General features: G+C 33.7%; 2 protein-coding genes across 2 annotated transcripts; both read left to right on the forward strand.

Moving 5' to 3' along the window:
- Nucleotides 1-1,692: 1,692 nt before the first annotated feature.
- Nucleotides 1,693-3,129, forward strand: LOC133171828 (uncharacterized). The gene has a single exon (XM_061306624.1). It carries the CDS (start codon nucleotides 1,693-1,695, stop codon nucleotides 3,127-3,129), a length of 1,437 nt encoding a protein of 478 aa, XP_061162608.1.
- Nucleotides 3,130-14,388: 11,259 nt separating this feature from the next.
- On the forward strand, nucleotides 14,389-16,116 carry LOC133205942 (uncharacterized). The gene has a single exon (XM_061341838.1). The coding sequence runs from the start codon at nucleotides 14,467-14,469 to the stop codon at nucleotides 15,895-15,897; it is 1,431 nt and encodes a 476-aa protein (XP_061197822.1). The 5' UTR covers nucleotides 14,389-14,466; the 3' UTR covers nucleotides 15,898-16,116.
- The last annotated feature ends 1,659 nt before the right edge of the window (nucleotides 16,117-17,775 follow it).

A 17,775-nucleotide genomic window follows, 5' to 3' on the forward strand; every position in this document is an offset into this window, starting at 1 on the left:
TTATTTAACGTCCCTTCAAGATTTTTTTCACTCATATTAAAACGCCACCACTTGCTGGTGGAGGGTTGCCAATTTAGACCTGTACTCGGTACCTACGGCCTTTTAGCAGAAAGGGGTCTTCCTTTTCCAACACTTACTGCGACACGGGACCAGTCTCATCCGAAGAATCGGTGTCCACGTCTCGCAGTGGGATTCGAGCCCGCGACGTAAGGATCAACTGCTTACTCCAAGACTCTAGAGCACTGCGTCACGTAGGCGACTTACAATAATTGCAAGCTTATAAATCATAAAATTATGCTCCTCACTCTCTTTCTCTCAACCTACCAAACTGGCACGGCTAGGAACATGGTTACAACACCTGTGCCGTGCATCTGCAACCTTATCAAACCTCTCATACCACTGTTCCCACTCACTACTTAAGGGGATGAAGGACACATGGTCACATGACTCTGTTTCACTACGTCATAGTCTCTGTTTATATATGTGCAAAACGTGTAAAGCATCAGTTCTTGTATAAATTTTTGACATTTTTTTTACTTTACATACTATATTGTATAAAAAATAAAAAGTTTTAAAATTCTTGTAAACATTAACAAATTATAAAAAAGATTGATCCACTCCTCTGTTTCCTTGAACTGCGCGTCCAACACGTCGGTGACGTCATACATGATCTGTTAGTACAACAAGATCATACTCGGTGAATACAGGGGCGGTATTATTATGTAAAAATAATCATAATCAGTATATGATGAAATATTTTGAGAAACGGGGAAACCAGAAATTATTTTTGCATGGCTGATTTTGGAAATCTTATGTAGGTATATCTTATTTCGCTTATTTAGCTTACGTGTGACGTTATAGTTAGTTTTTCCCGTACTCGAGAAATGTAAACATGACAGGTTTTTGTCATGCTTATGTCCTCTTTAACGATGTCCTGTGCAATATTTAGGTCAGCTTCACCATTCGAAATTTTTACAGTTAATCAGTAACTCGAAGGACTTGCTTTCCAACTTAAATCTAAAAATATTGAATGATAGAATTTTTTGTAAATTACATTTTTTGTTGTTTAAGTTATCTTAAAAAGTACGTAATTTTCCCTAACCAGATGCAGTATAGTAGAAGACACTTGCTTTTCCGACTTTTAAATCCTATTCATACTCTGATATATTTTAAAAGATACCTGTCCACTTACATATTTTTTTATATATGCTTAGAAAATCCCATTATGAACAGAGTAATGAGCCCGGAAACATGGAGAATTAAAATCCACTTTGATACTGTAGGGCATTGTATTTGTCAATCAATACCTCTAAAATTAGGTAAGAAACCTAATGATATAACTGCTTTAAGATATGTGGGACATACTTAATTAGAAATATACAAAATATGAAAAAAATTGAATGACAAGTATTTTTTCAGCTCAAGGTCCTTCTTCCCCTTAAATTTAATGAATTCATTTTGGGTCTGCTCTGTAACAGAGCTGTGTAATCAGGAACCTCTACATGTAAAATATATATTTTTTTGATATGTCAACAACTTCCTTATGACCATTGTTAATAAATAAATCCAGAATAAAACATTGAAAAGTAGAGTTTGTTGAAATTTTAAAGAATATTTTATCTTATACCTAAAAAATGTATATTCGATCCATAATGAAACGGAAACAAGACATTCTGTGAGACATTAAATAAAATGGAGAAGGAAGATGATGGCATCCACTGCCATCTTGATTCCACCGGCGGCGGAGAGCAGGACGGTGAGATGGGATCTTACTTATTGATGTCCTTTGTGCTGGGCATATTGGTGGTTCCTATTGTTGTGTATGGACAGAGAGACGAATCTGACATCGAAGCTGTTAATATTGTCGTCGGTATTAATATAATAGCTAGATTTCTAGGAGCAATGGCTCTAGTCTTTGCCTTTGTGTCAATTCATCGAAATGAAAGAGAATGGATCAGTGAAAAGCATTTTTCATCAATTACTAAAATCAAACTGGGATTCTTATTCGTTTTTGGATTTGCTAAAATTGTTTTCACTGTGATTTATGTCACATTCTATTTAAAATGCAAAGATTTAATTTCACTGGAATTAACAAGTATCGTAGCAGCAGAGTGTTTTACAAGCATATTATCTATTCTTCTGCAACTGAGTTTTTTCTTTTATGTGGGTAGATACACGTTGATAAACAGAACAGCAGTCAAATATGTTGCATCTCTTATTGCACTTGCGAACTTTACCGATTTGTTGGTTTTAATGACACTTGGTGTTAAAAAAAACAAGGACCTTATATTTGACAGTAACAACACAGCCACTATTAACTGTACTGGATACAGTACGAATGAGGTAAAAAATCTTATTATGGCATCTAATTCATTTAGGACTCCGATCGCTCTGCAGTTTTCTGCCTTGGCAATCACCCTTGCTTTTAGTATGAATCGAGACAACGAACGACTCTTCAACAGATGGATCATTCTAGGCATGCAATCCTCATGGAACACCCCCCAACAGCTGATAAAAATAGTAACAATAGTTGTTTTGATGAACGTTCCTATTTTGGTTTGTGCTCCTCTGAATATGGTGTATCCTGATAGCACAACTCAAAACCGAATATGGCTTAGGTTATTGCTGGTTCGAAAAACAATAACCTTTGTATGCATTTTAGTTATTAACTACCTAATATTCAAAAAGCTGAAACTGTATGTAAAGAATGTGTCACTTAATGCGAATGAAACCGTACTTTTGTTCAGTGGGATGGGTGTGGTGTCGTATGCTGCAATTCAAATATGTCTCCAACCGGAAATTGATTCGCTTTTGACAACACTTATAGTTATTAGTATTTTATCAATACTATATCAAGTTACCTTAATTCTATTCGGCAGAAGAATAGTACTTATCGGAAATGAAATATCAACCATTAATAACATTAAACAATTGGTGGTAATCCTTGCCTGTAATAATATATCAATCTGGTTTAACGACTTTCTTTATGGATTGTGGGATATGTCAAACGATCATGTCTTAAGACATACTATTTTCAAATCCATTGCCATGATGTTGTACCCTTTATTAGCTTACTATAGGTTTCAGTCAGCGATTGAGCTCATGGAATTATATAGACATGTTTCTTGATCAAGAGAAGCCAATGACCCTCTTCAATATTGTGAGAGATTAACAAAGTTTCAGTAAAATAAAAGTTACATGTATCTAAGAAGATCTAAGATTCTTGTAATAGATAGGGACGATACCATGGTTTCTGATTAAAGTTTGCATCCCTTTACATTGCGTGAAACTGATTTAAATTTTTGACTTTTTAAACTTTTCAAAAAAAAAAAAATTCTCAATGTTACCTTTTTGAATTAGAATTTTTTTTTTTAAATCAAAGGATACATGCCAATTTTAGAAAAGATAAAACTATTTCTTAATTTCAACATATTCTGTAAATTTATGTTTACTGTGTGTAAAAACGAGTATAATGTATAACGCATGTTCAATAAATGCTTTAAACCAGAAAAAGAATACGAGCAAAACGTAAATTAAACTTTAATTATATATTGCAAATAACAAGACAAAACATATAAAAACATTAAGTTTCATTTTCAAATTGGGGCCAGTTTGTAATCAACAGTATGAAAAATGATTGCACAGAAAAAAAAATCAGAAAGAACACTGCAAGAAGAGTAAAGTACATGTGATATGAGTTCATTTTTAAGTTTTGTTAAACACTTTTATGTTAAGATATTTTTAACATTTTTAATATGTGTTATGACATAAGTTTTTTTCGGCAACTTATTAGTTAACTTCGATAAGTTGAATTTGTAAATTACATGGTACAATTTATATGTTATCTGTTTAATTAAAATCAAACCAAAAAATACAATTCCCTTTTGCAGAAATAAAAATAATATCAAGTATGAATATTACATTACATTTTAAGTACAAAATGTACATGCATGTTTATTTCTGATATAAAACCCAAGGGGCTCCTTGACTCTTGCAGTGGATTAATTTACCTAGAATTTGTCCTACAATTAGAATTTTTCCATTTTATTATTTTTTCTTGCGTGTGTGTGTGGGGGGTTGGGGGGTTGGGTGGGGGTTATGCTCCACTGGTTTTGTATACGGAGACACAGAATAAATGTCAAAATCTATATCTGGATTTCAGTGGTAAATTCCAAAATTAGAAGTACTCAGTTTTGTGTGTGTACTAACTCACAACAGAAACTGTGTTATGAAGAAGGTGAAAATAACGAACATTTATCGATTTCAAAAAAATCCCCCAAAATACAAATCTGTGAAGGGGGCATAATACAGGGATCCCTGGAAAATCCAGAGGTGGGATCAGGTGCCTAGGAGGAATAATCATACCGTGTTGATCGGTTGCACCCGCCGTGAGCCCTATGTATTGATCAGGTAGAGGGAACATTCTGTAGTCAGATTTAGAATAAAAACTTAGGCCTTACAAATACGACCCGATGATAGGTTACATTTGTTAACAAGGTCATTATAACGACCATATAAACGCATTCATTAAAAACTTTGCGTTCGACAACGACTTGTCCTAACTGTTTTTGTGAAAATGATTTTTTTTTCGATCAGTAATTATTCAATATAAATCATCTTTTTGTTTTATACCAATGAAAAGGATAAAGATAAAGGATAAAGATTACGAACATTGATCGATCTCAAAAAATCTGCAAACAATACAAATCTGTGACAAGGGCACAAAACACGCTCCCTGGAAATTCCAGAGGTGCTATCAGAGGTGGGTGCCTAGGAGGAGTAAGCATCCCCTGTCGATCGGTCACAACGGCCGTGAGTCCTATGACGGAATATTTCGTCATTTTTCGTATAGAAACAAAGGCCTAAAAATTGGTATGAAACACCTCAGCCAAAATACGATCTAACGGTAGGTTATATTGCTAACAAGGTCATTATAACGACCACAGAATTAACGAAATGCTGACTTTGAATAATGTCGTTGAAATCCCAGTAACATCAAGTTATCAGTCATTAGCCTGCCTCGAGCTATTGAGTATCGAGTAAGTTGGGAGACCTGCCATATGCAGGTGATAGCGGAATAATACTACTTAAAAAGGGAAAGTTACCGATAGAAAAGCCGAAGTCATCTCGTTTGTCTAACAATTTAGTTGCTAGTTGGCCTTTATCGTCTATAGTCAGTAAAACATCCAAATATGAAAAAAAAGTTGCAGACTCTGTGGTAACTTTTGTTTCGAATTCACTGGGATATATTGAGCAACATGTTCTTTGAAAACTATGTCAATGAAGAATTCTTTGGCTTTGTACGTAAATGGATACTGTTAGTTAGTCGCTGGTCAGTATTATATATAGATTGTGGAACATAAGTGTAATGGGAAGAATGCAGAACTAAGGACAGATGATACAAACATTATTTTTTCAAAGACCATGAAAATTACAACTTTAGTCATGTTTTTATAAGTAAAATAAACACGTTTAACCGCATAGATTTTAATTTTATTTCAAAGTTTTACAATAATGTACTATAAAGTGATAAAAAGTTGTAAGATTTAGGATGATTGCAAAAAGATAGAATTTTGAACATCATAAAAGTTTACAATTTTTAATATCTTAGAAATTTGATATTTGCATCATTTAGAACCAAAATAGGTCCATATATATATATATATATATATATATATATATATATATATATATATATATATATATATATATATATATATATATATATATATATATATATATATATATATATATATATATATATAATTTTGATATTTTGATATATATGTAAATTTGATATTTACATCATTTAGAACCAAAATAGGTCCATATATATATATATATATATATATATATATATATATATATATATATATATATATATATATATATATATATATATATATATATATATATATATATATATATATATATATATATATATATATATATATATATATATATATATATAAAGCACCAAAAATGACCAACGACACGAACAATAATAATTGTCAAATTTTCGGGACGACCTGTCCCTTCCTCAGGACAAAGAAAAAAGATAAGAAGTCATAAAAACAAAGGAAATAGAGAAACAAAAACAACTAGCACTACTACTAAACTATCAAACACTAAATATTTACTGTATTACATGTTTAATTTGAAGTTTATAAACAACTGTGAACAAAGAAATTCGGAGCGCTATGAATTGCGTCCGATCTATCGGGTGTACTCTGGGTAAGTGCGACTTACATAATTGAACGAATTAATTATCGCTAATTAATTACGACCAATCAGTAAATCGTACATTGTCTTATTCTCTCAAAATAGCGTAACTATACATGATAAAAAGAAATTAAAGATAATAAGGAAGAGCAATTTTAAAATATGAATTTGGATATATTATAAATTTGGAAATCTGATAAAAGAAATAAACAAAAATGTAAGCTGTAAATATTTGGGTAAGTTGTTCCAGAATTGCTAATGCGAATTAACGGTAAAGTTTACACTATATAGAGAGAATGAACTTGTTTGTTAGAATCCGGGATTGGGTCTAGTTCACGTTCATCCTGGTGAAGTCATTAAGTTTGTTAATACCATTAGGGCGGAATGACTTCAGCCTGTGCATCCAAAACTTTTCCTTGCCTTTTCTCTGAGCGTCTGTGCATCTTGGATTATGGTCAATAACCACTACTGTCATGTCCTCCCATTTGTGACCTTCAAGGTTGAAATGTTCCCCCACGGGTTCATTGAGTTTTTTGGTCCTAATGGTAGAACGGTGATTATTGACTCTCCTGCGGAGATCTCCTGTTTCACCAACATACTGTTTGGAGCAAACTTTGCAACTGATGAGATAAATGCAGTTGTCTGTTTGACAGGACAAATTCCCTAGTATTTTGTAGCTGCGGCCTGTAACGGGGCTGTTAAAGCTGTCTGTGTCAGAGTTGTGCTTACAGAGAAGACATCTTCTGTCAGAGCAAGTTTTTAAGCCCCCTTTAGGTAATGGATTGTCCAATCTGGTTCTTACTACCATGTCCTTTAGGTTCCTCGGGCGTCTGATGCAGCCAATGGGGGCTCCTTAAAGACCTCTGCCATTCGTTTATTTGAGTGGAGAATTGGCAGATTCTTTTGAAGGATACCGCTGAGGTTCTTAAGGACGGGATGGTATGTGGTTACCAGAGGGACCCTGCCGCTATTGTCTTTTTCCTTGTAGCGTAATAGGTTTTGCCTGTCATGTCCCGCCATCTCATCAATAGCAGTTTGTACGGTGCGGGCATTGTAGCCTCTCTTGCATAAGTGGGACTTAAGGAGACCGCTTTGTTCTTGATATAAGGCAGGGGATGAACAGATGCGCCGAATTCTGGTGGCTAGACCCTTAGGCACACCCTTAAATGTGTGTGGGGGATGATAGCTAGTTGGCATAAGATACAGATGGGAATCTGTGGGTTTCGTGTGGAGACTGAACTCGATTTCACCATCAGTCAGGGTAGATGTAGTATCTAGGAATATGTTTTTCGAATTAGATACGTCTACTGTAAATTTGATAGACTGATGAAAGGTGTTGGCAAACGAAATGAATGCCTCGAGGCTCTCACGACATTCCACCCACTTCATCTCTGTATCGTCAATGAAACGCAAATGGCGGGACATGACAGGCAAAACCTATTACGCTACAAGGAAAAAGACAATAGCGGCAGCGTCCCTCTGGTAACCACATACCATCTCGTCCTTAAGAACCTCAGCGGTATCCTTCAAAAGAATCTGCCAATTCTCCACTCAAATAAACGAATGGCAGAGGTCTTTAAGGAGCCCCCATTGGCTGCATCAGACGCCCGAGGAACCTAAAGGACATGGTAGTAAGAACCAGATTGGACAATCCATTACCTAAAGGGGGCTTAAAAACTTGCTCTGACAGAAGATGTCTTCTCTGTAAGCACAACTCTGACACAGACAGCTTTAACAGCCCCGTTACAGGCCGCAGCTACAAAATACTAGGGAATTTGTCCTGTCAAACAGACAACTGCATTTATCTCATCAGTTGCAAAGTTTGCTCCAAACAGTATGTTGGTGAAACAGGAGATCTCCGCAGGAGAGTCAATAATCACCGTTCTACCATTAGGACCAAAAAACTCAATGAACCCGTGGGGGAACATTTCAACCTTGAAGGTCACAAATGAGAGGACATGACAGTAGTGGTTATTGACCATAATCCAAGATGCACAGACGCTCAGAGAAAAGGCAAGGAAAAGTTCTGGATGCACAGGCTGAAGTCATTCCGCCCTAATGGTATTAACAAACTTAATGACTTCACCAGGATGAACGTGAACTAGACCCAATCCCGGATTCTAACAAACAAGTTCATTCTCTCTATATAGTGTAAACTTTACCGTTAATTCGCATTAGCAATTCTGGAACAACCTACCCAAATATTTACAGCTTACATTTTTGTTTATTTCTTTTATCAGATTTCCAAATTTATAATATATCCAAATTCATATTTTAAAATTGCTCTTCCTTATTATCTTTAATTTCTTTTTATCATGTATAGTTACGCTATTTTGAGAGAATAAGACAATGTACGATTTACTGATTGGTCGTAATTAATTAGCGATAATTAATTCGTTCAATTATGTAAGTCTCACTTATGGAAGGGAATTACCGCCAAAAGTCTATTTATCTTGCTTTTATTCTTATTCTGCCTACTTCTTTATTCTTTGTTATTATTGTAACTATATGTCACTTTATTGTTTTCATATTCGTCTTTATTACATTTTACTTTGAACTTTTTTCATTCTTCATTTTGTCCTTACTTCTATGTTGCTTTATTCTTGTAAATACGTTCTTTTTTCTTTTAAATTGAAACAGTTTCTTTAATAAATAATTATGATAATTTCTATTACAAATGTTAATTCATTCACGCAAACCATGAAGCGCATTCAACGAAGACGAATGCAAGTAGTTTGAATTTAATGCGGCATTATAACGCTAGGAGGCAGGGTGTTCGCTGCGAGTGTTGGTAAAATTAGGTACGCAAACCCGGGCCGGGGTTATTCGTGATTTTTCAATTTTCTGCCTTAATACTTTATCAATCGAACCCAAATTTTCAAATGATGTATGTTATAGGTTCAGGCATGTACCTGGTGTCGTTCCCCCTGAAGGCTGGCTAGATGGTAAGACTTCGCCCGGAAGACTAGCTATATAGTGAGACTTCTCCAGGGGAAGTCTCACTATATATCCAGTCTTCCGGGGGAAAGTCTCACTATATAGTCAGTCTTCCCCCTTCATAGCGAAACTTCCCCCTTTAATTAAGTTTCCGATTATTTTTTTTATTGTAAAACAATGTTTTTAAACTAACGTTTTCAGTATTTGGATAAAAGTTCTCCATCCTCTATGAATGAATAAATAAATCTATGAATAAATAATTAAAACATTTTAATAGTGCTTTTTATAATTAAAACATCTTAACCATGCAGGTAAACATAGGTAAACTGCACGTTTCTACGGGTAATGACCTCTTTACTGTTAAACTAATTATGTCTTTTTTCTTTTGATAAGAATCGTCTCGGAACAATACAATAATCTGCTGTGCACGATAAATTTTTAATGCGCACTTTTATATTGATTCACTTGAAACTATACATCTTATATATATATATATATATATATATATATATATATATATATATATATATATATATATATATATATATATATATAAGATCATTACCTAAATATGCAATATATACATCGTCGATGTAAATAAAATCCAAACCAAACACGGAAGGGGGAGTCTCACTATGGTCGTTTAGGGCGGAAGGCTCATTATATAGTCATTGCCCCCCCCCCCCCAGAGGAAGTCTCACTATATAGCCAGACTTCCGGGGGAGGACTCACTATGGGGGAAGTCTTACTATATGACACCGATAGCAGTGGGGGGGGGGGGGGGAGGGGCTGGCCACCAAACATTTTTCTAGCCATAACTTTTTACTACTGAAAATGTTCAATGAAAGTCTGATTCCCCCCCCCCCTCCGACTTTTTGTTGCAGTTTAGTCAAATAAGGGCAATGTACGTAGTGATGTATGAGTAAAATTTGGTATTGAAAGAAGTTGGACCCCACCCACCCCACCCCACCCCACCACCAATAAAATTTTCGAGTTTGAAGAATTTTCCTCTTTTTTTGTTTGTTTGTTTGTATGTTTGTTTTTTGCTTGTCAAGATTTTTAGGTAAGTTATTTTTTTTCTTTGCCTGCCCCTTTCAAAATCAATGCTACGTCTCTAAGTTTTATCTGTATTCGCTATAAAAATTGCCAATATTTATATTCATGTATTTATATTTTGAAAATCTCAATATTTTAGATTATTTTTGGCGATTTTTTATTTCCAATTTGCTAAGATGGGTAGGCAATATCAAGCCGACATTTTACGCATTTTTTGCCAAACGAGACATCGACAAAATAATTTTTTGAGTTATTCTAATGTCAAACACTGTGTGCTTACTAGAGATATTTACTTCTTTATTGAAAAGTGCTATTTCTATACAAAAAAAAATACATATTTTCATAAAAACCGGGGGAAGTTTCTAGTATGCCCCGGTCTAGCCTGGTGCCGGCCACGCCTACCCATGACGTTCCGCACTACTTTGCAGAGCATTATGGGTTGACCGAAACCAGACTAGCCCCGGTCCCCAGAATCAGGCGAATGCGCATGAACAGTTATTATTCTGAAAGAAAGAAATGTCAGTTCAGTGGAAGAATATATAGGGGTCCTGAAAAACAACTCAATTTATAAGGGTAATTTGGGTATACTAGTAATTATCAAAATATTTAATATTTTTTATATCAATAAAACTGAAATTCAATCATCCAACAAAAAACTTGAATAGAGTTATATTTTTCAGGTGACAGAAAATACACAATTATTTTGGAGTTTTCCTCATTGGTCCGGTTTTAATGACCCAGATTTTCTTAAAACATGTTATTTAAAGCAACAAAAACACATTTGAAAGAAGAAATGCTTATAAATAGTTAACATATAATGTTTAACACCAGAATAATTTATAAATTTATTAGCTTTTAGTAAAAAAAAAAAAACAAAAAAAAAAAAAAAAAAACACTTAAAATGCCAGCTTGATACTGCCTTCCCATTTTACCAACTTGGAAATCAAATATCTTCTAGAAAATCTAAGATATTGAGCATTTCGGGGCAATTTAACGCGTATACAAATAAACCTATATCTAAGATAACTTGAAAGGGTTCGATTGATAAAGTATTAAGGCAGAAAATTGAAAAATCACGAATAACCCCGGCCCGGGTTTGCGTACCTAATTTTACCAACACTCGCAGCGAACACCCTGCCTCCTAGCGTTATAATGCCGCATTAAATTCACACTACTTGTATTCGTCTTCGTTGAATGTGCTTCATGGTTTGCGTGAATGAATTTACATTTGTAATAGAAATTATCATAATTATCTTTTAAAGAAACTGTATCAATTTAAAAGAAAGAAGAACGAATTTACAAGAATAAAGCAACATAGAAGTAAGGACAAAATGAAGAATGAAAAAAGTTCAAAGTAAAATGTAATAAAGACGAATATGAAAACAATAAAGTGACATGTAGTAATAATAATAACAAAGAATAAAGAAGAAGGCAGAATAAGAATAAAAGCAAGATAAATAGACTTATGGCGGTAATTCCCTTCCATACGCACTTACCCAGAGTACACCCGATAGATCGGACGCAATTCATAGCGCTCCGGATTTCTTTGTTCACAGTTGTTTATAAACTTCAAATTAAACATGTAATACAGTAAATATTAAGTGTTTGGTAGTTTAGTAGTAGTGCTAGTTGTTTTCGTTTCTCTATTTCCTTTGTTTTTATGACTTCTTATCTTTTTTCTTTGTCCTTTCCATCCGTGACCTTGTATCTGCTTAGTAGATCCGACACTTAGGATATACAGTGTTGTTGGTTTTTAGTGCTTTATATATATATATATATATATATATATATATATATATATATATATATATATATATATATATATATATATATATATATATATATATATATGTGTGTGTGTGTGTGTGTGTGTGTGTGTGTGTGTGTGTGTGTGTGTGTATATATATATGAAATATGAAACATAATTGCTGCATAAAACTTCCCGGAAGCAATTTTAGTGAGATGTCAAATGGAGTTATACTGAAAAAAGAGCCAATCCAAGACTGTGCTTAAACATTCAGGAATGCATTTAAAAGCCTATAATTGTGGAAATCGATACAATGGTATTTATTAAATCGATTTTTAAGAGTCTTTGAATTTATTTAATAATTTCCTGATATTAATTTTGATGTTATGATTTTGAGCTGTACAATACAACTATGTTTGCCGATGGTATTATTCTGTACATAAAAAACTAATAGATCATTTGAGTGAAAACAGAAAAGTTAAACCGAAGATGCCCACCCTGGAGAAGATGCTAGACCAATTACAAAATAAAACATTTTTAGCAAGAAAAAAGAAATGTTTTACAAATATCTATGCAACCCTACTCCATGTAGCAATATCAAAAAGGGTCATTTTGAATTCATTGTCTGTAATAGTAGTAAACAAATGGGTAACTACAAGGCAGGAGAAAACATAATTTGATCTTTATCAAACCATGATATTATTAGGGGTTCTATGCATTTCAGAGGATATCATTTTACAAAGTTTGATTTCTGTCAAGGATAAGGTTCACAAGATATTGACGGGACAATATGTTCCTATGTCTAATTTGCCTTTGACCTTTGACGTTATGACGTCCAAATCAACAGGGGTCATCTACTCCCTAGGGGAACCATTGTACCATTCTTATTCTTGATTGTTTGACTTTTGACCTCGCGACCTCAAAATCAAAATCTTTAGAATCAGTATGTAAAGTTTTATGTCTGTCAAGCAAAGGGTTCATAAACAATGTACCGGTACTCCTTATGATGAATCAGTGTACCAAGTTTTATGTCAGTCGAATAAATTGATCGGACAACACTTGGTCTACGAACCAACAGACAGATCGGCCAACCGATCGACATATTGCTTAAAAATATCCAAACGTTTTTAGGAGGGGGGCAATAATATAATTATTCATATATAATCCTGGATTTTATTCAAAATCTGAAGTATAATTACATTATAACCTTGTATCGTCAATTCTCATTATATCGCGGGTTCCATTGTATCGTGGTATATTCCAAAAATTATGATATATAGCTCATATCCTTTTTGTTGATGGACTATCTATCTGCCGTCTGAATGTTGACTTTTGTGATGATTAAAAATCATGGAACATCCGTTTGAATTTTTTTTATTTAGATAAAACGGAATTTTACAGATTTCAATTCCCGTTTTTATTTTATTTAGACCATTAAATGTATATCCTAGTAAATCCCATAATGAAGTTCATATTTTGAAAGTCTTAAATTTGTATTATTTTTTTAGTTTTCATGAAGATTTACATCGTAGATTTAAAAATAAATATTGTTCTTTGTGACAGCGCCAGGCTTCCATGTTTTCAGAACCGCGATACAATGAGACCCTCCAATTTATGAGGTAAATAAGACTTCCTGTTTTAAAATAGACCACAAATTTAACGAAGCAAGCTTGGGAAATAATAAGCAACGAAAAGTTAGGTTATTGTTAGGTTTATGAATAGCGTTTGATGAAAAGTTAAAGTAAGAATTTGGAATGACTTTTTCAAGCAAAAAATAAGTACCGCGATATAATGAGATACCAGTATATATAGATATTACTTATGTAATGAATTATTGTAATAAATAAAGGGATGAGTGTGTGTGTTGTGGTGGGTGGTGGTAAAACTTTTAAGAGATATTTCCAAGTCTAAAAGAAGAATATTTTCATCTGTCATACTTGTAAGACATTTCATTCACATTTATAAAAAAAAGTTCATGCATTGAAAAAGAATGAAAAGTTTTGATTTAATTCTTTTGTTATAACTAATCTATCTATCTATCTATCTATCTATCTATCTATCTATCTATCTATCTATCTATCTATCTATCTATCTATCTATCTATATCTATATCTATATATATATATATATATTCAAAATAAGTGATTAATTTATATTTTCAGAACATAACATGGAAGATACCAATTTTTTCCTTGTGTTATACGATTTTGAATAGCATAGATAAATATAGGTTACTCGATTTCAGTCTCATACCTACATACATATTGAAGCAAAATTACTGATCTTAATTTGCCGGAATGGAGACTCTTCCCGGTCTCGATTACCTTTTCTTTCCCTTGTCATCTACTTCCTTGTGTCGCTTTTATCAGTTTTAAACATTTTAAGCGTCGCTCCGTTTGGCAAATATATGCACAAATATTTGCTTCAATGATAAGGTTGTAAGGTTGTTACAGCACATGATGCAAAGTGCAATTAATTCATGATCTTCTATAACTCAGAACAAAATGGAGGGAGACGATGAGATTCGCGGCCATTTTGATTCCGTTACACGTTTTGGAAAGGATGGCGAGATGGGATCCTACCTACTGATGTCCTTATTGATCGGTATATTGGTAGTACCAATTATCGAATATGGACAAAAAGAAGAATCCGATATTGGTGCTGTAGACGTTGTCATTGGCATTAACATAACAGTTAGATTCTTAGGGGCTACGGCTCTTATTTTTGCCTTTGTGTCGATTCACCATCACGAAAGGGATTGGATTAGTGAAAAATCTTCTTCTCCAGTTATCAAAACGAAACTGGGATTCTTGTTCATTTTTGGATTAGCAAAAATTATTTTCACCATTATTTATGTCACATTCTATCTGAAATGCAGAAATATGATTTCATCGGAATTGACAAATGTGATAGCTGCTGAAGGCTTTACAAACATAATATTTATTATTTTACAATTAATTTTTTTCATGTATGTGGGCCAATATTCGTTCATCAGCAGACCGACAGTTAGATATGTTGCTTCACTTATTGCAATGGGGAACTTTACGGATTTATTGGTTTTTATGACACTCAGTGTTAATGGAAACAAGGACCTTATATTTGACAAAAACAATACAGCTACCGTCAACTGCACCGGGTACAGTCCAAATGTTGTAGAAAATCTTATATCAGTATCTAAAGAGTTCAGATCTCCGATTGCAGTTCAGTTTTCAATTCTGGCAATTACTCTTGCCTTCAGCATGAAACCAGACACCGAAAAGTTTTTTAACTCGGACAAAATTCGCCTACAGTTCTCGTGGAAAACTCCAAAGCGTTTAGCAAAGATCATGGTAGTGGTGGTTTTAATGAATGTTCCTCTATTGGTGTGTGCCCCTTTTAACTTCGTGTTTCCAGATAGCAAATCACAATCCAAAATATGGCTTAGCTTAATGTTGGCTCAAAAGTCTGCAATATTTGGATGTTTATTAGGAATTAATTACCAGATATTTAAAAAACTGAAAGTATATGTAAAAAATGTGGCCCTGAATGCAAACGAAACTGTGCTTCTAGTCAGTACCGTGGGCGTAGTTTCCTATCTGGCAATACAAACGTTTCTTCAACCGAATTTTGACAGTATTTTGACATCGCTTGCAGTCATCAGTCTATTATCCATTCTTTATCAAGTTACTATAATTTTATTCGGCAGGAGAATGGTCCTTGTTGGAAATGATATATACGACATCTATGCCCTACAACAACTGGTTGTAATCCTTGTCTGCAACAATATGTCTGTATGGTTTAATGATTTTCTGTACGGATTATGGGATATGTCTAATGATAATGTGTTAAGACATAGTCTTTTTCAGTACATCGCTATGATACTTTATCCTTTAATTGCTTACTACAGATTTCAGTCGGCGATGGAGCTCATGGGGTTGTATCGTCATCTTTCTTGATATTGGATTTGAGATAATTAATGCTTTGTTTAAAGGTTAATGACTGGTTTTTGTGGAACAATATTAATGTAACTATTAGGGATATTACCTTAGTGGTAATCTACAGGAAACCTAAATTGATACTTCTAACTGTTAAGTACCATGTTTAAGTACTATTTCTATATATAGTTTAGTCTTCATCGCTTACTGTAGTGTATATTTCCGGATTTGTATTATATAACCAACAAGGTTGTTTGTTTTTTGTTGTAAAATATGTTCTATGTACATGTAGCTTGTAATAAAATGACTGTTTCCGGCTAATTGTGTGTCTCTGTGAACTCTACCAAATGCATCCCTGATACTCAACACATAGCGACTACGAAATGTAATGTTATTAAGAATTATTTTTGACATTCTTTGTAAAGTATTTTTTTCAAACCTTTATTTTGAATTGACTTGCTTGATTTACTCAAATTTTCTCAACTAGGAAACAACCTCGGGAAAATATATAATTTTCAAAAAGCAGCCGAGTAAACCTCACAGAAATTTGTCGGTGTTCTGAAGACCTGTTTGAGTCCAAAACTAATTGTTGTAGTATAATATGAAGAAAACGAACAATAATCAAGTTCATAAGTCCATTGAAAGAATAAAGATTTGGAGCAGAGCACACACGGACCTCTTTAAATATCAGAAGAGGGATCAGGGAGGAGTAAGCATTCCCTGTCGACCGGTCACATCCGCCGTGTGCTCCTTGTCATGATCGGACAAACAGAAAAATCCGTAGAAAATTCAGTGTGAAAAAATTGCCTAATAACAATCTGTATGAAAAACATCAGTCAATATTCGATTTAATGATTTTATTTGCTGACAAGATCATTTTATAGACCATAGAGTTTGTGAAATGTTAACTGTTGATATTTTCAACTAGACTGTTGATATTTTTGTTTCATCAACTTCTTTATCAATAGCTTGTCTCGTTTAAGAAATTGATACATACGTAGAGCATGCTCTTGCGTATCGAATCAACTGGGAGACAAAAACTACATATTTAGGTGAGTGAGTAGCTCCGTTTCCATAAAAGGGACAAAAGACCCCAGAAGAGAGTACATCTATGAAAGACTATATCATCCAATTATGTAAGCTGTCAGAATATTGCATTGGATAACTTTGGATGATACACTGATACAGCATTTGGTTTGTGAAATGCACTTTAAGAATACAGAGAAGTTATTTTCTATTGACATTGGTCTTGCCAACCATGATGGGAATTGTTAGAAGCCATGTCTGGTGGTCAGTCATTGATGAGTGAGCAAAGAAAATTCATCTACGGGAAGTCATTGGCAAAGAATTCATGTTACCTTCATAAGCTTATTCTTGGGATCAATGTTTCTGACAGTCGTAGAAACACATCATCCACATACATGTATCATTATCATTCTAAATGGCCTAAATCTAGAAAAAGAAGAAAAGACTGCATCAACCCATACCAAATGTTTTGGCTCGAAATCACGATAGATTAGGAGAGTAAAGGAAATTAAAAATGAGCAAATTTCATACACATGTATCAGTTTTAACGGCTTTAGTTTTGGCGACCATTTCGTAAAGGAAGACTGCAAGAAGGGATTCATAAATAGATACCTGACAAAGATTTAGTGAGAAGATTATCATGATTTTTTCCGGATTTGTGTTATGTTACTCAATATATTTATGTTATGGTGTAAATTGTCAAAATTAAACAGCTAGAGGCTTGTTTTGAAATCTCTGAGAAAGTATCCAAAATGCACAATACTTATCACGACTCTGCACTTAACTCAATAATTGCTGGTTTAATTAAGGTTTAGTACAAAGTCATATATTTACATATATAAAATCGTTACCCTTTTATCCTGTCCATACCTG

This window comes from Saccostrea echinata, unplaced genomic scaffold (assembly GCF_033153115.1).
Source record: "Saccostrea echinata isolate AGI-Se365-2 ecotype Australia unplaced genomic scaffold, CSIRO_AGI_Sech_v1 ptg000054l, whole genome shotgun sequence".
Taxonomy (NCBI): domain Eukaryota; kingdom Metazoa; phylum Mollusca; class Bivalvia; order Ostreida; family Ostreidae; genus Saccostrea; species Saccostrea echinata.

Coding starts and splice junctions, on each gene's coding strand:
- LOC133171828 (XM_061306624.1), top strand. CDS start 1,693: ATGGAGAAGGAAGATGATGGCATCCACTGCCATCTTGATTCCACCGGC.
- LOC133205942 (XM_061341838.1), top strand. CDS start 14,467: ATGGAGGGAGACGATGAGATTCGCGGCCATTTTGATTCCGTTACACGT.